At 35.5% G+C, this 23,534-nt stretch overlaps 1 protein-coding gene across 4 annotated transcripts in view; it reads right to left on the bottom strand.

Annotated features, from left to right (window-relative positions):
* ARHGAP5 (Rho GTPase activating protein 5) overlaps positions 1-23,534 on the bottom strand; it is a 119,023-nt gene that overhangs the window by 5,768 nt on the left and 89,721 nt on the right. For all 4 annotated transcript variants that reach the window (XM_046942483.1, XM_046942482.1, XM_040702166.2 and 1 more), the window contains 4 exons: positions 18,299-18,446; positions 7,828-7,905; positions 6,355-6,486; positions 4,440-4,545 (listed from right to left, as the gene is read on the bottom strand). In XM_046942483.1, coding sequence (XP_046798439.1) covers positions 4,440-4,545; positions 6,355-6,486; positions 7,828-7,905; positions 18,299-18,446 — 464 coding nt within the window. The remainder of the gene's footprint in view (positions 1-4,439; positions 4,546-6,354; positions 6,487-7,827; positions 7,906-18,298; positions 18,447-23,534) is intronic.

Raw genomic sequence — 23,534 nt, 5'->3', positions numbered from 1 at the left:
GTTATCAAATACCCCAAGAAAAAGAATTCAGCAAATAACATATAAAGTTTACAGGAGTAATACATTTTGAGGGCAACCTGATTCTCTAGAATCAATTCAAGTTGTTTGATATCACCCAAGAAAAAAAAAAGCCAATCAACCAAAGATAAAAAACCAAACAGAAAGGTCAAATAAAAGATCCAAATCCAGAAGCCTGGTAACAATATATTAGTCTATTATAGGATGGAGAACAGTTAACTTGGGAAAGAACTGATACTATTTAAGGATGAGAAAATATAAGATCCCCAAAAGAAGTATGCATCAAGCTGAAGGCATAGAAACAAAAGAACTTCAGAGTTACAACACAGGTACTAGATTAGTCTCATGAGCTATTGCTCCCAAATCTTCCCAAATCTTGAAGGTTTTTTCTAACCTAAGTAATTCTACAAACTTTGTAAGCATTATTTTGATAGGAAAATGTTCAGAAAAAGAATGAGCCTAGCTTTGGAAATTCTGTCTTTTGGCAAGGAATGGATTTACTGAATGCATTTCCATAGGTCAGTGTCGTATGAACAATAGGAATAAAACAACATCTGATAAATCTTATTTTTATCATTTCTTGCACCAAAACAAACGTGCAAAATACTTTGAACATCTTAAGAAGAGAATGCTTGTTTCATTTGTGGGCTACTGGAACAAAAGTAGACAATTCAAATAAAAGATTTCTGCTTTTAGTAGTGTCAATGTTATTAAACACTATTAAGCTATTAAAATAAAAATAATGTAAGATTAATGATTAATAAGACTACCTGCCTACTAAAACATAAATCCATCCCCTCGCTAACCCACAGAATATTTCAGTATCATATACTGGGCAAGGAGCACAGAAGCATATTTGTAACCATGATGACTTGATTGCTTTCAACATGAACTTTGCTCAGGCAGAAGATGGTAGTATAACAAAGAGCTATGGGAAAAACAAGCTCTGGTGTTTTTACTGGGTAAAGTACTGGTGCAGAGGTATAACTGCACTCTTTTACTTATCTTAACAAATGCAGTATGACATGTAAGATGATGTTCTTCTCCCAGTAAAACTTTGCAACAGCTTCAGGTAAAACTATCTGCAAGAAAGACGTACCACACCTAATGAAAACTCTGCTGCTACAATAAAGTCATTACACTGTAATCATATGTTGTAGGAGATATTATCTTCGGAATTCTGAGTAATCTCTATTAAACATGAAATCAATCCATAGGATCATGATAATGATCTAAGTGATCATCTCCTATGACTGAATCTATGAATCTCACCAACATATTTAGCATTAAAATTCAATACAGGGCTATGTTGTTGTTGTTGTTGGTTTTTTTTTAAGAATTATTGTATTGTGAAGTCCTAATGACAAACTGAACGTTATTAAAAATGCTACAAAAAAGGGTATACAAATAATGCCTCACAACCTAGTCTGAATAAATTTGGTCCAAAGGATATTTGGACACTATTCCTGAAGGAAGGTGATATACTTTCTTTCCTAAAAGAGTAGCATTTTAATTTCATTCAAGGAGAATAAACTAAAAACTTTCACTTGACTTAGCACTTTTATTCAAGTTTTTCTTCCTATATCAAATTCTTCTGTGTACCTTTAAAAGGATGAGAATGGACTTGAGAGCACAGGCCAACAAGTACTGTTTCTGTTCTCCAATAAGCTTTGTGATGTATATATTTCATTTGTCTGTAGACATGCATGCATTAGCAGTCTATTTAGGATCATTAAAAATTTTATTTAGCTCTTCTACTAGCAGCAATCCAGGTACTTGACACTGCAATTAGATTTCTGTTACTCTCCTCTGTGCTACGCAAATAGGTGACCCAGGTGAAGACTTCTGACGGTCTACTGAATTCAAGGAATCTGGTCCATTAAGAACTTTGAAAACATTACAGGTGATTTACATCAAGTTTGTGATGTTTCATTTTACCTCAGTACATTGTTAGTCTACGGTATATAAATGCAAGAAATAGTTCTATCCACTCGTATGATTCTATTCTAGGGCTAGGAAACTGAATTTTACTTGGCAAACTGCACTAACAAAAAAAATCGATGCACTCCCCTGCAAAGGAAAATACAAACTGTACTTGCGATTAAGAAAAGTGTAAAAGTAAGTGCCTAAGTTCCAAAGCTTCCCACATATTCAATGAAACTAGAATCATTTATGTTGGAAAAGACCTCCAAGATCATCAAATACAACAATCCACCTAACACTACAAGCCTTCTGCTAAACCATGTCCGTAAGTGCCACATTCACAGACCTCTTACAACACCTCCAGGGATGCAGACTCCACCGCCTCTCTGACCAGACCATTCCAAATCCTAACCACCTTTTCTGTGACAAAATTCTTACTGACATCCAAACTAAACCTCTCTTGGCCAAACTTGAGGCCTTTGCCCTGCAGTCTACCTCTTGTCACCTGAGAAGAGCAACCAACAACTTCCTTGGTGCAATCTCAATCCATTCACCAGCTTCAGTGTTTTCCTCTGCACATGCTCCAGCACCTTGATGCCCTTCTCATAGCGAGGTGCCCCAAACCAAACAGCACTGGTGAGGCTGCACCTCAAGTATTGTAAGCACAGAGGGACAATCACTTCCCTGGTCCTGCTGACCAAACAATTTCCATGGCCATTGGCCTCTCTGGCCACCTGGGCCCACTCATGGCTTATTTTCAGCTGACTGTTAACTCACACCTCTAGGTCCCTTTCTGCCAGGCAAATTTTCAGCTTCTCTGTTTATATTGCTGCATGGGGTTGTTATGACCCAGAATAAGACGACTCCTTCCAAACAGCAATGGAGAATGCCTAAAAGAGAAGTCTGATTTCACTGTCTAAATAGGGAGTTTAAAAAGTCTGATTTCAGCCCCTATACTAGAAGCCCCAAGTCAGACTGTTAAAAGTGCCCGCAAAGCAATTTAAAGATCATGAAAAGCCTACTGGTATTTACAGAAAATTATCCAGCTGGCTGAAAAACATCACTGTAGAGGAAGGACTTGACAGTATTTGTGGGCAATACACTGAACACAGCGCAGGCAAATGCGGCCAAATGTACCTGGGCTACATTAGGACAAGTGATGGCAGTAAGTCAAGGGAAGTTCTCTCTCCCCTCTACTCTGCACTGCACTTCTGGCATCTGGACTCTGCTCTGGCTTCTCCAATACAGGAGAGAGGTGGACTCACTGGAAGGAGCCCACCAAAGGGGCACAAAGACAGAAGATCCCTCAGATGAGGAAAGACTGAGCAACTGGGACTACTTACCCTGAAAAAGCTCAGAGATAATCTTATCTAAGAAGTATCTGATAGGAGAGCGTAAAAAAGACAGACCAAGAATTCTGAGTGGCACCCAGTGTCAGGACAAGATACAACAAGCACAGACTGAAATGTATGAGGTTCTGTCTGAACATAAAAAACACTCCTTAAAACAAACAAAAAACCCCACTTTTTAAAAAATTTTGTCAAGGTAATTGCACACTGGCACATTGCCTAGAGAGATTGTGGAGTCTCCATTGTTAGAGATACTCAAAACCCAACTGGACATCATCCCAGGCAACCTGTTATTGCAGGTCCTACGAAAGCAAGAGGGATGCACTATATCTTGAGAAGCCCCTTAGAATCTCAACAATTCTGCAGTTCTGTCTTTAAGGAAAAAAAAAAATCACAAGCTTATCTTTAATAGTACAGTACTGGAAAAAAAAGATTTTTCTAGGAAAAAAATAAGTTATTTTAGCTGTGACTAAATGTTTATTATGTCTTTTAATAATGTTGTTAATAATGTTGTTAGCTATCTTACTGAGTGGATTTCATAGAATCCACTAGTTTTGTTGAGTAAGAAACATGAGAAAGCTCATCTTTCTATGAGTGAATATTGTATACTCGGACAGATAAAGGGTCAGTAAATTAAATATAAAAACACCAAAAAGTACATTTGTATGCAAGAGGCAAGGTTTAGGAAGCAAATTCACTGCTACACGCAGTTATATTCTACATTTTAATTATTCAGTAGAGGTTCTGAGTGCTACATTTTAGAGGCATGAAGTTGACCTTGCTTTAATGGGCAGGGAATAGGCCAGATAACTGCCATGTTCCTTTATATCTTTATTAGTCCATAACATTAACAGCTCCTTCCTTAGGAAAGAGGTCTGCAACTCTCATACATACTGGCTCTGTGAAGTTATTTTGTTCTGTACAGCAATCATTTTTACATCTCTACAGTAGCTATGATGGTAGATATCTACCTATCAATTAAATCAGACATCATAATATATCAACGTCTAATTCATAATTTTCAATTTCCATTTTCAACATTTATACTAACAGAGGAGAAATGCAGCATGACATTTTCAATTCTAATAGGTTGGATTTTTTTTTTTAATGTTAACAATTAAACAAAATTTTAGTAGAAAAATACTAAACCTGTTCAGATGTGTTATCACGTATTTGAAGACATCGTAGTTCACTGGGTGGAATTTCTTCACAATTTCTTTTAACTCATGTAGCCGTTCTGTCTTATCCAGGATCTCTATAGAAATAAGTGACATTTTCTCATACATTTAGAAAGAAATACTGAATAAAGTGTTGCTAAATCTTTTTCCAACTATAAGAAGCACAGATATCTACAGAGAAACAGAAAGTGAGAAAATATTCAATAAAATTCCTATTTACATGTTTTATTGCAAAGAATTACCTTTTCATAATAAAGTGGAAACTATCAAATACAAAAAATGTTTTTCTGTTTTTAGACAGAATTATTTATTTCTTTATAACAGTCTTTTTAACAGACCATCTCGATCAACTTGTTGGCTTGTATACAACTAGCAATGAGACAGGCAAATTTCTAAGATTTTCCACTGCTTGCAAAATGTTCTTAACACATCTATAAGATTTATACAGATTACAGTTTCACAAAGTTTTGGGGGATGAAAGACATTTTCATGAACCTATAAAATCTTAAGCCTACTAGTCAAATAATAAAAAATTATTATAAGCCTGCTGCAGCTATTTTAACACAAATTTTCACAGGCTCAATGGATATTGTGTTTTAAGAGGAAGCAAGCAATAGGAAAAGGACTAAGGAAAAAAATAACAGATTATAGAAATTTAGAACAAATAAGTGCTACTTGTAACATCAAATTACACACAGCAAGAAGCTGACACTGGCTTAAAATTTGAAATAAACTTGCAGTTGGGTTCAATTATCTCAGGATCTATCAATATAAACAGAATTTCTGAATACAGTTTTACAGTGGAAAAGTTGGGGATAATGACTCTCTTGCAATAAAGTCATTAACACTGGAGTAAGAATTAGATGAATCCATACTATATCAACAATTATTCTAGTATTAAAGACTTCTAGCTTCAACTCTCAAAACAATTTTTCATAAGCTGTTGTTACACATATTCACATTTTTGCCATATTCTACTGTGTAGAAAGGTTTGTTTCAATAGAAAGACTCCAATTCTTATTTAACCCTAATATGCTACAGTAATACATAACTTATTAGTAATATGTAATCAAAGCCTGTCCCACTCAGCTCGGAAAACCTTAAATTCATAAGAAAAAAAAGAATGTAACTACATTACACAAGTGATTTCCCTGAAAATTGTAGTGAAAATATCAAAAAATGTTGCCTATAGATGTCATCCAAAAATACAAAATTTCTAGTGTACTATACATTAACCAAGTCTAGGTTGAAGCAATATTGACATATTTTCAATTAAAAAAAAAACATGGCAAAAGTGTGTAGTACTTTCTTAAACAGTTTGCTGCCAGTCCAATTGCCCAAATTGATCCCTAGAAAGATATTCTTTAAAAGGGGAACAATGTAGTCACATTTTCAAGTTTTAAACATTTGTAAACACAATTAACTTTTTCATTCTACACACAGTTCAAAAAGAATTTGAAAAAAATGTCAGAGATTCACCATAATGCTCCCCACACATGCGACTTCTAAAGCCTACTTTGAATGTAAGACTTTATGAACTCAAGGTATGTTTTTTTCCACCCCTGTAAACAACTATGACACATTTCCAAGTGTTAATATTGCAGTGCCGATAACAGGAAAAAAAGGAGATTCCTCCAATTAAATTTCCTACATAGAGAGGAAATAATAGAAAATTTATTTACAATAACTAATGTAATCTCATCATATAATTCTGCTCTCACAATCTAATTGCTAATTTTAAAGAACACTAAAAAAAAAATGGCACACCTAAGGAATTGAAAACCTAAAGTCAGTGCAGCAAGCCCTTTTAACTTACAATGAATTAAAATCTGCAGTAATGGTAAATATCATGAAAAAATAAAAGCAATATATTCTTTACGACTTACTTGATGCTTCTAACAACTCTTGATGCAAAGAGTAAGGTATTAATGGATCTGGCAGATCTGCAAAAAAAGCTTTAAGAGCCCCAGCCACAGCATTTACTGTCACTTCCATAGACTCTAGACTGATACTGTGATCTGTAAGACAAAATTAAAAGCAGTCTAAGTAAAACTTACAGTTATGATTCTTCAAAATATTTTTACGAAAGAATTATTTATTTAAAACACTGAAAATGAAAACCTTGCCTAGCATTTGTCAAAAACAGAGTGAACCAGTGAGTAAACTGCCATCACTTTGACATACATGAAATAAAGTCTGACAGTATTAAGAAACCAGTAGATCAAAAAATAAAACTATCTAACTCTCCATGCGGACTTAAATGCTTTTCTATTTGACACCAGCTGACTTCTGATAATTAATTCTGCTCAAGAATGAGTTTTAAAATCTACGTCGCAAATTTTGTTGAAAACTGGCACCGGGTACATCACTATGCAGAATTTGTGTGATGTTGTTTACGTGGCCACATGAGGCCTTTTAAGTAAGGACAAGACCACATGCCAGTGATTGCACATAGCCATATAGCCTACTGCTAGATTCCCAACAGAAGCTTTACATATTATATTTAGAGATTTTAATTTATTTAAAACAATATAAAAGTCATACTAGATAATTTTAAAACTCTTCAAAAGTCCACTCCCATTGAAACATCATGTACTACAATGACAGAAGAAAACCTAGCATTATATTCAGATTATCTGAAACAGATAAGGCACTAAAAAATGCACCTTTAGTCGCTTTATCATCTAGGAGGAATTTTACTATTTCATAGACTCCATTACTAATACCAAAGAGGTCTTTTAACATGTTTTTTTTTTGTTTGTTTGGTTTTTTTTTTTACATTTATAAAGATCAGCTGATGCGATAAATTTAATGAGAAAGCAGGAAGAAAAATAATGCTGACCCTCTCAACACATTCAAATGAACATTTCTCTGCTAATCATATTTCAATACCTTCCAGCATGACAAAGGCGATACTACAGATTCATTACTAAGATTTACCTGTTAATACACATTGATGAAGAGAGTTTTCAATAAAATAATTATCAAGAAGTTCTGCATTTTGTAGAGAAGTGTATGCTTAATGTTGAGGACGTTATGTGCTATTATCCTAATATAAGGAGCAGTTAGTACTGCATTTAAACACATTTATTCAACTAGAAAACTGCCTAGAAATTTCACAGGAAGCACTCAAAATTAGTTTTAACCAGCTACAAGATTCTATCCTATCCTTGGTTTATACACAGCTTCATTAGTTACATATAGCCTAGACTATATCAATACAACCCACCAAAGAGTAAAGCACTCAGTGCTATGGAGATCGGTTTGAATCTAAAACTCATTTACATTGACTGTACTATCTTATAAATCCATGGAGAATTCAAGTTCTTCTGGCTTTCAATAATGAAATCTGTCATTACCTTGATCAAACTGTTTCTGAATGTTGTCTTGATCTGTTTTATTTCCACTAACACGGTACAGGCCTTCAGTACATAATCCTTAGAAGGAGGAAAAAAATACATTCAAAAATAGGTTATGTACTACAGAGCAAAACAGAGTCAGCCATAAGTAGTTATTGAGAAACAATACCTAGTGCCTAAAAAGTAACATTAACAATTCAGTGATACAGAACAATCAAACTGTGAAATACCAGTTGCATTTTTGAGTTCACTGCTTCATTTAACGTCAGTCAGGAGTGGAAAGATTATTAGCAAGTTAGAGGATCACCAGGGCTCTCACTATTACCTTGTCTTACTACATGTTACAGAGTTGTCATAATTACAGCAGGCATTCTAGGAAATAACATTACAATAAAAATTCACGTCTTTCTTATGAATACACAAACACACAGATGTACACATATACACACTCACACTTGCTCGCTCCACTCCACTGATAATGCATCCTATCATAATGCGATCTGTTTTACCCACAGCTACTCACTAAACGGAAGGATCTGACCTGCTAATTGTGGTTACCCATAATCCTTTTCTTTGTTAATTTGGAAACCATTACAGAAGACAACCAGTATATAGTGCCGTAATTCTTTGCCTTTATGGGTGCAAAAATATCCATACGGTACATCTCCATAGCAGTACATGGTTTAACAAAAAGAATCATGTTCTAAAGCTCTATGAAATTCCCCAACTCTCTACCACTGCAGATGAGTACATGAATGCATTTTACAATATCAGCTCAATACAGCAACTTTTCTGTCACACAAACTTTGAATGCTTACATTACTGAGAAACACCAGGAACCCTACTAACACGGTCAAAATACAGAATGCACTTAACTGCCTCAAACCACTGATTATTACTCTCCTAATTCCACTTTTTCCTCTTAATTTCCATCACAGCTCACTTATCTTCTTACTAGCTCCATCAAAGCTACCTTAGGTAAGTTTTGACTATTTTTTTTCTTCAATAAACCTTCAATTTAGTTTTCTAATTCCACAACCAAAAGTTTTCTCTTCTAAACATTTACCTAAACAGAAAAACAGAAAATGCTCAAAAAAATAACAACATTGTTCTGTGATGTCATCAAAAAGCAGCAGGAGATATAAACTGGTGGCAAAGGGCAGAAGGTGGGATTCAATAATTTTCACAGCTGGAGGGATTTAAAATTTGTCTTCAAAACAGTGTCCTGAATGTTATCAGACAGAAATACCCTGTATTCCTCTTACCAAATTTGTAAGTAAAGATAACAAAAAAGAAAAAAAAAACCCAAAAAACAAAAAACAACAAAAAAAGCACACTGGTGGATAACAAGCTAGAGTCATTTAATATGGGAGATTTCTCAGTTGCAGCTCTTCCAGCCTCAGGCTATTTTGTGTTTTATCCAACTACTATTCAATTTCTTTCTGTACAAAGGGAATTGAATCTGCTGCAATAGCATTTTCTAAGAAGTCCAATTCAGTCACTGTTCAGTAGCAGTGTTTAAATCTTGGATACTTGAACTGGGCTGCTGTGGAGACAGAGATGCTCTGTCATAGTATTTAGCAGTTATTCTTTCAATTTTATCACACAGCAGACACCTCTATGTTCAGACCAGCATAGCTCTGAGATACTGAAAAAGACAATGTACAGAAATTCAGAAACATTTCAAGAGATATCTACTAAAATGAAGCATCTCCCAAGAATAGCAGCCAACTGTTGCAATTCTGGATTAAGGTAACTGAATAAGTCTTTTAAATGCCTCACATAAATACTTCGTCTTGCTGGAGAAGTGGGCCCATGGAAACCTAATAAGGTTCGACAAGGCCAAGTGCAAGGTGTTGATCTTGGGAGAGGGCAATCCCAGGTATTTATACAAACTGGGGGAAGATCTCCTCGAGAGTAGCACTGCAGAAAAGGACTTGAAGGTCCTGGTGGACGAGAAGCTGGACATGAGCCAGCAGTGTGCACTTGCATCCCGGAATGCCAACTACATTCTGGGCTGCATTAAAAAATGAATTGTCAGCAGTGAGAGGGAGGTGATTGTGCCCCTCTACTCAGCTCTTATGAGGCCCTATCTGGAGTACTGTGTCCAGCCCTGGGGCCCCCAATACAGGAAGGACATGGAGCTCTTGGAGTGGGTCCAGAGGAGGGCCACTAAGATGATCAGAGGGCTGGAGCACCTCTCCTATGAGGAAAGGTTGAGGGAATTGGGCTTGTTTAGCTTGGAGAAGAGAAGGCTCCGGGGAGACCTCATCATGGCCTTCCAGTACTTGAAGGGAGGATATAAACAAGAGGGGGAACAACTGTTTACATGAGTTGATAGTGATAGGACAAGGGGGAATGGTTTTAAACTAAGACAGGAGATATAGGTTAGATATTAGGAGGCAGCTTTCCACTCAGAGGGTGGTGACACACTGGAACATACTGCCCACAGAAGTTGTGGTTGCCCCATCCCTAGAGACATTCAAGGCCAGGCTGGATGTGGTTCTGGGCAGCCTGGTCTAGTGGTTGGCGACCCTGCCCACAGCAGGAGGGTTGAAACTAGATGATCTTTGAGGTCCTTTTCAACCTAGGCCATTCTACGACTCTATTATATATACGCTTGTAATGTCTGATACATCAAGGTCTTCAAGTATGACACTGTAGTTCAACAATTTTAGATTTTAACCACCACAGCTCTCGGTTCCTCTAAAGAACACACTAAGTTCATAACAAGGTCTCCTAGGGCAACAACCACTTCCCATGCCATTATGTGGAGCAACGGAGAAGAAAACAGCTGTTTTTCTCTGATATATCCTCCCATCTTCCCACAGATGGTGGCTTGCATATGTTTTCGCATAAGGAGTTGTAATCACCATTTACACTCCATTAATTCATCTAAGTCTCCTAAAGACATTCACTTGTGGACTTTACAACAACCTGTGGCAGTTCTGTAACTCAGTAATACACACTATGAAAACACACCAATTTTACTGCTCAGGATCTGAAGTTTTTCAGGATTTTTTTTTTTAACTCTATTGAAAATCAGGGAGTTCTCTACTCCTAGTCAGCACCACTCATGTTTTTATTTCCCTTTCTCAGAAATTTTCTAAGCTAATTAGCTTAGCCCTTCTTTGTGCAAAAGTTAACATTATTGTTCTATGCTGTTTCTTTTCCAAATTCTTTTTTACTTTAAGACAGATTGATTGCAATTGTAACCAATGGATCACATGGAATTACACAATAGTATGCTTTTTTCCCCATTCACACTCTCTCTTTTCAATTCTTTTAATTTTTCCTCAGTGTGTGATACCAAGCACTGAGAGTTGATGTTTTTAGACAGCTTCTATGATGATTTTAAAGACTTTGCTTGAGTGACAACAGCTATACCAATATTTAGCTTGCCTAAGAGTCACACAGTATCTGCCAACTTGGCAGCTGTAGCCAGGTTCTCAGTATCATTGTACTGTCTACATCTCTGAACACATGCCATTTCATGACAGCAAGTCGTCTTCTCCACAGTTTAATTCTTTCCCCTACGGTGACCAACTGAATTTTTTAGGAATCATTTGCAACTACAGCAGCCAAGATAATCATTCTTACAGTTACCTCTGCAGATTTTGTAATCTGTATCACTCCATAACTTATTCCACAGATTGACCTAGTGTAACTATGCTCAATCCCTATGCTATACAGACTACACAGGACTAAAGGAATCTCCACCTGACTGACCCAGAATAATAATTTGTATGTACGCCAACAGCGTATGTGAGTGCAAAGCAAAGACTACAAATTATTTTCTAGTAAGAAAAGTCTAGCACTAAACTGTTTTAAATACATTTAAAATTCTACATTTAAAGCGCTCCTAATCTGTATGCATTAGCACTGTTATTAAAAGATTCATGACATTCAATTCACGAATTCAAAAACAGAACCAAAAATAAATGTTTAAGTGTTTTCTGTAATAATGTATAAGACACTGAAATATTCAATAAAAAGTAAGCAGTATAAAAAAAATTCTGTACTTTTAGGAAGACTCAAAAATAGGAAGCTCTCATCCAATGCTGAATAGTTCTGTAATTTTCATTAAGCAATCATTAAACAAGCACTCAATCACTTCATAAAATGAAGTTACTTAATCTCCCATTTCATAGTCTGACATTTCAAAAACAGAAGAAAATACTTCAATTAAAACAACATGAGAGACATCAATTCACTTTTTCTGTATGCGCCAAATAAAGGGTAGGTACGTTCTTTACTTCATTAAATATGGGTTAGATCTGAAGATACAATAACTTTGATCACCGTGGGCATAGAGGAAGGTAGGGGAATAAGAGCTGCTGCATAACTGTAAGCACTCAACCAAAGACACTGATGTCTTGGTCTCATCTGCATTGTTTAGAAATTCTTTACACAATTCTCATGATGTTTACTTTGAAGATATACCTTAACTATCAATACAACTCAAGTGTACAACATGTGTTTATGAACATTTCATAACACATTTGTTTCAGTTTTCAATTATTCTCAAACACTAATAAATTAACATGTGCTCCCCCTCCATCTGTCTGGTAGTCAGTCTTCCATTAAAAAAAACAACTGATGCCCGATTTCCCCTCCTCTTGAGTTGGACAGTTTCCTTACTGCTAATTAATTCCAAGGTTGCAAAGCTTAAACTGGTGTATAACATCATCAGTACTGAAACTTCGTATGTCAATTTTGAAGTGATCACAGAACCACTCTGGTTTTAAGGGAGCTCAGGAGCTCCTCTATAGAAACCTCCTACTCAAACACAGGGCAATGCCAAATTCAGATTAAGTTGGTAGGTCTTTGTCTAATCTGATTTTGAATACCTCCAAGGACAGAGTCGTCAGCATCTTTGAGTGACCTGAACCACTGTTTAAATAACGCTCAAGAGGAGAAAATTTTTTCCTTTTATCTACCTGAAACCTCCAATTTTAATAATCATTGTTTCTAGTTCTTCTGCCATGTACTTCAGTACTTGAGCTTTGTTCTGTCATCTCAGGATTCTTAAGGGCATGAGAAAGACACCTTTAAATAACCCCTTAGCCCTTTTCTCTAAGATGAATCAACCCAGTTTCCATTGTCTCTCCTTACAGGCTTTAAGCTCTAGCCCCTGACTTTCTGCTAGATTCACTCAAGTTTGCCTCGGTTTTTTTTTGGTAGTATTTCCAATAAGGCAAAACATGGGCTGAGTGAAGAGGAATAATCACTTCTATTGATTTACTGCCTATTCTTCTCTTGGGACAGTCTAATACATCCTCAGCCATCATTGTTAGCAGGATGCACAACTGACATATGCTTAGTCTGCTTGCCACCAGGGCCCTCCACATCCTTTCCAACAGCACTGCTATCCAGCAAGCCAAGCCCTCAGCATTATCACTGCAGGAATTTAGTCTCTGCATGCGTCCTTGCTGAATTCCACAAGGTTCCTATTGTCCCATTCTTTCCTCTTGTCCACATCTCCCAGAATAGAAGCCCTGACCTTGAACGTATTAACTGCAACTCCCGTTCTAGAGTGATTCATAAACCTGAAGAGGGTTCAAGTTGCACTGCAGGGCTATTTAACTCTGTTACTGTCCAGAATCATGACCTATAAAAGTTCTTTTTACATACATAGCTTCATGGGTGGCTAAGCCAACTTAATTGATCATTATGACTGAAAAACTTGCCTAGTTCCCTGCTTCATCAGTCACTCTTCCCATTCTTCCCTTGCTCTACTCATACATGCACAGTCCTGCTCCCTGCCTTGCACCTGTACTGACACATATTTGAACCTTAATTTACCAGATGTAATAGTAAAAAGCAGAACCCAGACCATTTTTGCCAAGTCAGTGAACTGCACTGATTCAGGGAAAGGTCTAACAAGCACCCAGAAAAAGAAGTGGTGGAAGCATGCAGCAAGAGATCTTCAGAACTTACTGGCTACTATGCTGCTTTTTATTAAACAACCCTTAGAATGTTGGTTCCCATGCACCAGTGTTAAGGGAATGGCCCTTATCGCATTTTGTTTCTCTGTTCAACAGAATAGACTTATAAAAGCCTCTAGCTCTCCCAAGCCATTTGAATAAAAGAGATAATCCATCTTGAATTTATGGATCTTGTATCCACTAGATTTCAATGATATGTCAGCCTTCTTGCCTCACGTGGCTTCACTGACTCATTCTCTCATACAGCACTTCGCCTATTTATTCACTGCCCTCACTCTCAGAAGACAAATATTGCATTATCTGCTTTTACTATAAAAATCTGGCCTAGTGGCAGATTAAGTGCAAAAAATCTGGGTATAATTCATGGAAGACAATATTCTTTTACTCATTCTACCTCCAAAACTGCAACTTAAACAAAAATGTATAAATCTGAAAAGCTGTAATTATTTTCCAAATACACAATTTCTGATTTCAACTGTAGCTCTCCAAAGAGATCATTGAAGACAGTAAGAGATGTGGCCCAATCAAATTGACCCACACTACTTTGTTCCAATCAATGTCTCACATATACTGAGTAACTTAATAAATTATTACAATACGTACTAGCTTAGTATGTTTCTCTTTCCCTTATGGCTTCGTGTATAGTTAACACCATAGCAACGTTATTGGTTTTTTATTAAGTATTGAATTCAAAATTAATAACCTCGTCAATTAAGCACATACCAATATTCTACAATGATTTTTTTTTATAATTGAAAGCCCAAAGAAAAAGCACACTGTACATTACTGTTATTATTATTAGAGCTGCATAAAGTACTACATGCATTAAACTGCAAACTGTGTTAGCTTTCATAATATCGATTTATTAGTAAACAGATTGAAATGTCATTTTTATCAAACTTTCCACTTATCATTAAACAGTGCATACAAAAAAAAAAAATCCAGAACACCTTAAAGCAATACCTAAACATTAAAAAAAACCCACTGATGTACTAATAGGTTGCATGTTAGCCTGAAATTTTAGTCCAAATGATTGTAATTCCAGGAAAGTTACAAATAATCAATAAAGGTGTATGTTGGATAACACATAGATAAACAGTCCTTGTAAATAAATTGGTGACATGTAAAACAGCATAAAAACATAATTACATTACTACAGCAAAACAGCCAAGCTATGAGCCTGCCATAATCATAATAAACACAAAGTTCTACATTTAAATCTTAGAACAAAACTAACATTCAACATCATTTTATGTGGTTTTGCAATATAAAATTCCAACATACCACCAACAGTGAGCCAATAAACACTATTTTCGTTGACATCACCTTTGCAAAACTGTGTTCCTCCCTTTCAAACAAAACTGACTACTTCTGAATCTGGGCAGCTACACAGAAGCCATGTACTGCAGAAATATTACAGAATACTCTCCTTACTCTCCATATGACAATTCTTACAGGGAAATGCATAATCACAGCATTCATTCTACTAAAACAATTCAGATTCAAAAATTATCTCAACTTTGTTGTCTATGCTAAGAAAAAATATGATGTACTAAAAAATGTAACTGTATACATTAGATAGAATCTAAAAAAAATAATAAAGAACTGTTTTTTTTTTCTCCTACACCTTACCATAGCAACACCGGCTCTACAGAAAAACAGTCACAACAGGTTTCTTAAAGATCTAAACTGAACTCTAGTTTTGATATTAACTATGCTTCTCTGCTGTGTACATAAATCTAATCGGCAGAACACTAATATACTTCAAAATTTTATTTTAAGTGATGAAACACAATGACCCTCTATTCATTCAATCAGGGAAAAGCAACAGAATGAACCAGAACTATTGTATCCTCAAAACCTTCTTTTGGAAGCCCTCAACTGAAAATAACTAATGTCAAAAAGTCTATTTAAATAGCTGCCCTCAAAAGCAAGTTACATAGTGATTTAATAAGAATGTGACAGAGGTAAAAGAACACAAACACCGGCAGCTTGTAAGTACTGTTATGTCACCAATGATAGAAAAGTGCTTACATAGTACGTAAAAGGGTAGAGGTAACCTTTTACCTTCAGTTAAAAAGGTTACAGTTAATGCTCTAGCAATAAATACTCCACTCCCTCAGTTTCTACTTTAAATGCTATAACAACAAGTTTCCAAAAAAAAAAAAAAAAAATCAAGTCCCAGAGTTGTTTGTTATTGTTGTTGTTGGGGTTTTTTTTTTGGAAAAACAGAAGTTATTTGTCTCCTTACAGCTAAGTCATTGTGGAATTAAAATTCTAGCTGGAAAATATCAACCTAAACAGGAGCACATGGAAAATATCTTCAGATGTAGGTATGTAAACACCTAGACCTTGAGTTAAGATCCCCTATCTCCACCAGATCTACCTTTATCCTGACAGGATTTTATGGCTCCTTCAGATAAAAAAATGTGTTGAGTTAGAAAAGGCTGGAATTTTTCAACTCTTGGATTTACTTTAGTTCCTTCCAAACTGTTCCTCTTCCACTGATGCACACTTGTTTTGTTGTTGTTGTTTTTCTGTAATGTTTTGTTTTTACTGTGAGGACATTTTAAAACAGCGTGGTAAGACAGAAAAATTTGAATGCATTTTCTGCATGCTCTCAATTATTTAATGTTTACATTGGAATCTTCAAGAACACTTGCCGATCTTATCTGAGCATCCAAAGCAAAACAGAGAAAACTGTGTTCTACACTGGGCACTTTTTGCCTCAGGAACAGTTTAGAAAAGGATGTATAAAGCACCATCTTGTATCATTTCATGTGGCAGAGGGAGGGTACATTAAACATTGAGGCTGGCCCTACAATTTGAGGTTAACTCCATCTTCATTAGGAAAAAAAAAATTCAATTCAGCCACAATGCAAATTAAATTTGATAATACAAAGAGAAGCAGCTGAACACAATGAAGTATCTTAAAGGGAAAAGCTAAGCAGTTATACCCTCTGTAAAAGAAATGTACTGACTAGTTTCCTTCAAGCAGAGCTGGAATAAGACTAGAGCTCTTGATTAAAAGAAAGATTTCTGTATCTGCAGAAAGAACCAACACATAAGCAATCAACGAGAGGAAAAGCAATACCTCCTGAGTCACCACTTCTGAGGAGCCCCACTTATTGTGAACCCAACAGCAGTTTAACTAAACACCTTATCCTACGAAGATAGGTTATTCGAGAAGAAAAAAAGTGTTAAATCGACTGACTGAGTCTGACGATCATGCATAAAAAAGAGAAATAATCACATTTCCATTGTATTACAGTTCCCTGCCTGGTTTTAGTCCGTTGTTGTTGTTGACTAACAGCATTCTTACAAAGCTGATCGTGCTCAAATTTAAGATATTATTTCTAAATTCTACAGATTTTTTTTTAAGAAGTCTGTTGTTACTGGTGAAATGTCTGTTTTGAATAATATAGAATATACATAGTATCTGTAAGAAGCCATTTTTAAAGAATGCCGATTTAGAATATGACTCACTCACAAAATTATGCTTTTGTTGACTATACAACAGCAATCAGAAAAGAAATACTGAATGATTCTATACCACTCTATTACCCCTTGCTCTTCTTTCTCTTTCCTCATTTTTTACTGGGTGAGGTGGGGAAAGTGAAAGCAAAAGGGAAGAAATTCTGCTCTTATCTGTATCTTATTCTGCATTCAATCCAACTACAGAGCAAGGAAGAGCTGCACACAAAGCAAAAACTTGTGTTCTCCATCTTGAAAAGCTAAACAGGAAAACCACAGAATCCAACCAAAGATCACACTCAAACCTCAAAATTACTCCCCTGTCCCAAATGAAGTCTTTTGGACCAGTACGATCATTTTATTTCCCTCATGACCATACAGTATATAGACTGAAAGCAAGACAGGACTCCAAACACATGACTAGTAAGCCAGGTAGAAAAAAAACAGATGAAAACCATACCATGAAATTGCACCTTAGTGAAAACACATGTTAATATTGTACAACAAGTGAGAAATCCAGAAATTAAATACATCATTTGGTACTTTTAAAATAGAAATACACAGTATTCAGAAAAGAGATTTTTCTCCACAAGTTAAAACACAAGTCTAGAATTACCAGCAAAAAAAAAAAAAGAGTTGAATTAAATCGTATGGAATATCTGAAAGCAGATTTCAGAGCTTCTTAACACGTTGTATCGTTACATAAAATACAGTGGCAACAACGAGACATGCAAGGCTGGAATGTTGCAGGGTTAAAAGTCATTTGAAATTAGAAAATGAAGTCTCTTATTCCAATTACAGGAAACAAACGTTATATACCAACATTTGAAATTTAACAATTGAAATATTAGTGTCAATAAAGAAAAAAGGAAATTACACATTAAACATACAATTTAGAGAACACAACCTATTTTTATGATGTGCTTTTCCCATAATAAAGTTATTTATCTTGGGCATAAAATTCTAAAGAGTGCTTTAAAACAGAAAGTGAGAGCCACTGCTTAATCTGCATGTGGGAAAGTTTTCCTGCAATAATTTTCCTAACTTACCTGTATCTTCAATGAATTGCACACATTTTTCAACAAACAGAGGTATGGGTTTCTCAGATGTAACCAGGTCTTGTAGGGGCATTCCAAAGTAATTACTTTCCCAGTTTCTACGGATTGGAGGATTGAATGTCTTAACTTTCTTTTTTTGCTACAACAAAACAGAGTTATTTAAGTAATATTCAAGTAACATTATAACTAACTCAAGCACAGAATCACACATCTATCAGACATAAAAATACCTCTACAGCAAAGTGAGTAAAAACAAAGGTACTTTTTTAAAGTAGCATACACTAGATAAGCAGCACTCCAATCATTTCTAAAAGATTTAGTCATCTTTGCATCATAGATAATAACTTCCAGCATGACTCACGGAGGAATCTACATGAAGTACAAATTGATCGCAGCAGTGCAATGTTTCCTATCACCACAGAAGGTCCTCTGTATGCCTTTCAAAGGTAGTAAATAATCTTTATATTGCAACTATTCTATAAGTGTAATGTCGCAGAATATGTAACAATAAATTACAGAGTAAGAGTTGCAGGTACTAGCATAAACACGACTGTTGCAGTGAGGTACTACTAAAGGCACGTGTTTTTTGCAAAAAGGAGGTTTGCTCTCAACCAAAAGTATTACAGCTATGATCAAGAGAATCAAGATTTGATGCCTGTTTTCTCCACAGCCCCCTCTAAACTAGTGTTGAAGGAACTTTCCACAATTTAACTAATAAATCCACTTTGAATTATCCAAAGTATTATATGATACCAGATTCCACATTTCATTTCTGATTGTTAAAGTATTGAGAGATGGTCATACTCATATGAGATGGTCATATGAGAAGTGGCCGTACTATACGGGAACTGAATTAATATCATCATCTCTAGCTTTCTATTTTAGAAGCTTATGAAGAGTAAAAACAGTAAAAAAAAGTAGCTATGCTTTCATATAAAAGCTCTGACTTGTGCATTTTCTTTTTCTTCACTTAACACGTAATACTAATTATGATTTAAATTTAATAACAAAGTTTCCAATGTGTTATAACTTATTATAAGACTGTATCTCATGTAACTAGTGACATAAAATACAATTCATTTCTAGGTTTAACACTTATAAAACTCATATTTCCCCTCTTTTGCAAAACCACTGGACTTCTATACCATCAAATTCATTTACTGAGACCTTACAGGCTACCTGGAATTTTCAAGTTAGACAAGTTCATCACATGTTCATCACTGACTTGCTCACTGAGAGGTAACGAGTTGAAGTACAACTCTATGAGGGAAGATGGAAACCACATTTCTCCAGCCATCTCCCTGCAGCACTGTGGAACTTCTCCAACAACTGATAATGAGATCTGTTAATCCAAACTTTTCAACAGCCTAATGAACAATTAGAGGTTTTTTTTAATGTTTAATGTTTAAACGACAATTTCTGCCTGTTATAACTGACATTAGGGTACCTGTTACTGATCGCAGTAACAGCTAATAAATGCCTGGGTTTATCTTTCAGATTTTGAATTTCTATAAAAGGTCCAGCATTCATAATTCAGAAGAAAGGAACGTATATTAGCAAATTCTTCAAAACACTAGAAAGAAATAAACTGCTCACCAGCAGTGTTTTCCTCCCGAAGTCTTATATTAACTGTAATTTTTACTTTTTTAATTTAAAAAAAAAATGGATAAAACCTTATGATAAGCTTCCATGATTAAAGGAGACATCTGAAAGTGTTCTTTCCAACTGTCAACCCTTCAACTAACTTTGATTTGTCTTGGATAAGACATCATTGGTTCTTCCAGTATGTGCCCTCAGGTTAGAAACAGCCTTATCTTCTCGGTGCCATAGTTCCCTGTTTTCAAGCCTCCAGCACTCACCCCAGTTCATTGGCCATTTTCTCCTTAGTGGAAAAATCTTATTTACTTAGGCAACAAATACATACAGTACTGATGAGCAGAAACTGAAAGGCCCAAGCTGATGCTATGCGTAATGAACGTGTAAAACTCAGAGAACACCTGTGTCAAATGCTGAATGAAAGCTCATTTTAGAGATGCATGCGTTAACATAATGAAGCAAGCAAGTAATAATTAAAATTAATTCTCTTTCAAGGTGTTCGGCACACATCCACACCATCTTAGAATAAACAGCATAAAAACACTCAGACTATATATTTCAGACACAGTAGACAGAAACAGGCTGTCACTTTGGTAAAGACGTAGTATTAACGTAACTAATAAATTTTACTATAGCAGAAAGCAATCTGGTTAATGAAATAAGAAACTAAAATTTTACCAAGAATTTAAATGAAAATAGAGCAAAGAATAAAAAAGAAAGCCATAACCAGAAATCCTTTTCAAGCTGATCTAAAAAATAGAGAGCAGGAAAAACAGTTGTTTTAGGTCCATTGCATTAACATGAAATTAAGATTTTGTAAGGCACCAGTAAAGTTACAATTGCCATTTTATCAGCTTACTCCCATTACATATCAATTTCCTCTCTATACTGTCAAATATATAACAAAATATCTCTTTCATTATTTCCCTGTCTTTTAATGCAGTGAATAGGCAAAAATCTCAAAATGAAATCATTCTGCAAATAGCACATTCTACACAATCTCCACAATATAGCTGCAAATTAATAACACAACTTTAAGGTAATAAAATGTCAGTTATTTCCTGATTTGAGACATTCACACTTCCCATAAGTTGCATGTCTAGTCTCCTTAAGTGAGGAACTTGTCAATAGAAAGATACGTTATTGTGCCAAAGGCTTCTTTTTTGTTAAACTGTCCAAATGACTTCAGAAAAAGATCTTATTTCTACAATTTTCCAGTTTTATTTCTAGCTTTATTAAAAGTTCATCTTAATCCCTTTTCTCAGCTCTGAGGGAAAAGCAGTCAGCTTTTCTGATCCATCAATCTGATCACAGAACTTTTATATCAGCCAGTCACTAGAATATACTTTTCTGTGTAAAATCAATTTCTGAAAGTTTTCAAATGTAAGAACATCAGAACAAAAATAGTTAAAAGATGAAACCACTCAGTCAGTTAAACACCTTAAAAAAACGTGAATCATTTCTAACATTTTTTAGATTTTGGTAGTGAGATTATGATTCTGTCATTCACTTTTAGTTCAACAGATATTTCAGCCAAATACATCCCCCACCACAGTACAGCAGTTGCCTAATACTGAATGCAGGAAGCACGATGGTAGGTGTGGTCAGACTGTTTTGCATGCTTCTCCTAAACCATACTAAAAAAGAACAACCAGGTACCAAGTCAGAGAAGACAAGCACCAGCAAAATGCTGCTACGCTAATCCTAGTGAAAATCTCAGCTGTTTCATATGCCACTGCTCAATGTTGATAATTAAAACACCACAGAAGCCTACCACCATAAAGCAGAAATCCTGTTTTTCCGTAAATTTGATTCTTATTTATTTATTCTTATTGAATTTATTTGTATATGAGTTTTACACCATATCTGTCATGAGTTCTAATACTTGCTGCTTGCCAACGGCCTACCTAGACAACACAGTTCACTCAATAACAGAGGTTAATGCCAAACTCCAACCGGATCCTTTTATTTCTGCAAGAAAGTATTCCAACTCCAGGAATCCCAAACTTTCCTTGGGTTGCTGACACCAAAACTATTTAAGGACAATACTACTTTAATTACAGTAGTTTAATCACAGAAACAAACGTGTTCCAAAAGATTACTTGAAGTCCTCCCACCAGAAGACAAGCTGAACATGAAAGCATTTATTCTAGCCCAACACAGCATTCTATTCTCAATGTCCAAGTCAGAATTATTGTTATGAAAAAGCATTAGCAAATTAAAACGTAAGTTTAAAATACACTCAGGATTAATCGTTTTGACAGCAGGTTCCAGAGAACCAGCTAAGTATGCTCATCTTCTAGCGTAACTAGTCTGAGCTATCAGCCAATTGTGAATACTGAAAGTACAATGCACTGAAACAATCCGCCCAAACCTATCCATCAAACTCCTTTTGTCAAACAGCTGTTTACTGCAGCCAGTCCTCTCTGCCCAAATGGGACTATCCTTTTTTTTTCCCCCTTCTCACCTCCTTCCCACCAGAATCCCATCATCATTTGTTAATCCAAGTGGAAATTCAGCCACTTTTCTTTCCTCTACCTCTCACACACATTACTACTTTTAATACAAAGGGAATTTTCTGCCTGCTTCATCTGCAGTCAGTCCTAAAGTCACAGAAGGCACAGTCAGTATTTTCAAAACTATTAGAATAGTTCATGAAACCAGATACCGGGAGCAGCATTCATTCTATAGGCTTAACAAAGTATTAGCAATTTCTAATTCATGGCAAGCTCTTCAGAAACTATACAACACATGAATAATGCAGATGGCAGCCTTTTAACATGCCCTTTCTCCTCCTCATACCTTTTGCCATTTTTTGAATTAAAGCTTGTAATACTGAGTTTTAAGCTACAGAAGCTCTAAAAGACACACGGCTCCAAACATGCATTTTAAGAGTGGTACATTTGAACAGATTAAAACTGGAAGTATAGACTTGGATCTTTCTTCTCAAGGGGCAAAAAATAAAATCAATATTTCATTACACATTCCAGTCTGAAATAGACTGCAGTTTGCTAAATCAACCACTGAATTTACACAAAAACAGTTGAGGAGATCAACTTAAATTTTTGCTATTTGTCCCAAGTTTACCATAGTCTTACTAGAACTGAGATCAAGACATACGGGCTATTTTCTGACACTTCTCAGTAACAGTTTCAAAACAAAATTGCATATAGCTTTGAAATTATAATAATGAGAACTAAGAAGTTTATAAATGGTAAACAGATGTCAAACCTGTGTATCGCCAGAGTAAGATATGTGCAAACTCATCTAGATGCTATTGGACTTTTCTTGTTGAAATACCACAAGTTTTCAGATGAATATAAAAAGGCATCTTACAATCAGCATAAGGCGAAGCGGAAGGTAACACACAATCCTCTTTGTTCAACACTTAAACGAGCTTACAACACATAGTGTTTTAAAGTGCTATTTTTCAAATTTGTTTCCAACTGTACTGATCAATCTCCAGATACACAACACAAAACAAAAAGGAACAAAAGATTATCTGACCCTGAATAATAAAAATATTGACTAGTGGTCAAAGAAAACGTAGTTCATTTCCTATTGCTTACAAGGTCTCCATAGTGAGGATTTGTTTTTAGAAGAGCTTCAAATAATTTGATCCATAGGATAA

The sequence above is a fragment of the Gallus gallus genome, chromosome 5 (assembly GCF_016699485.2).
Source record: "Gallus gallus isolate bGalGal1 chromosome 5, bGalGal1.mat.broiler.GRCg7b, whole genome shotgun sequence".
In the NCBI taxonomy this organism is placed as follows: domain Eukaryota; kingdom Metazoa; phylum Chordata; class Aves; order Galliformes; family Phasianidae; genus Gallus; species Gallus gallus.
The sequence above is the reverse complement of the archived record's forward strand: the minus strand, read 5'-3'. Positions and strand labels throughout refer to the sequence as shown.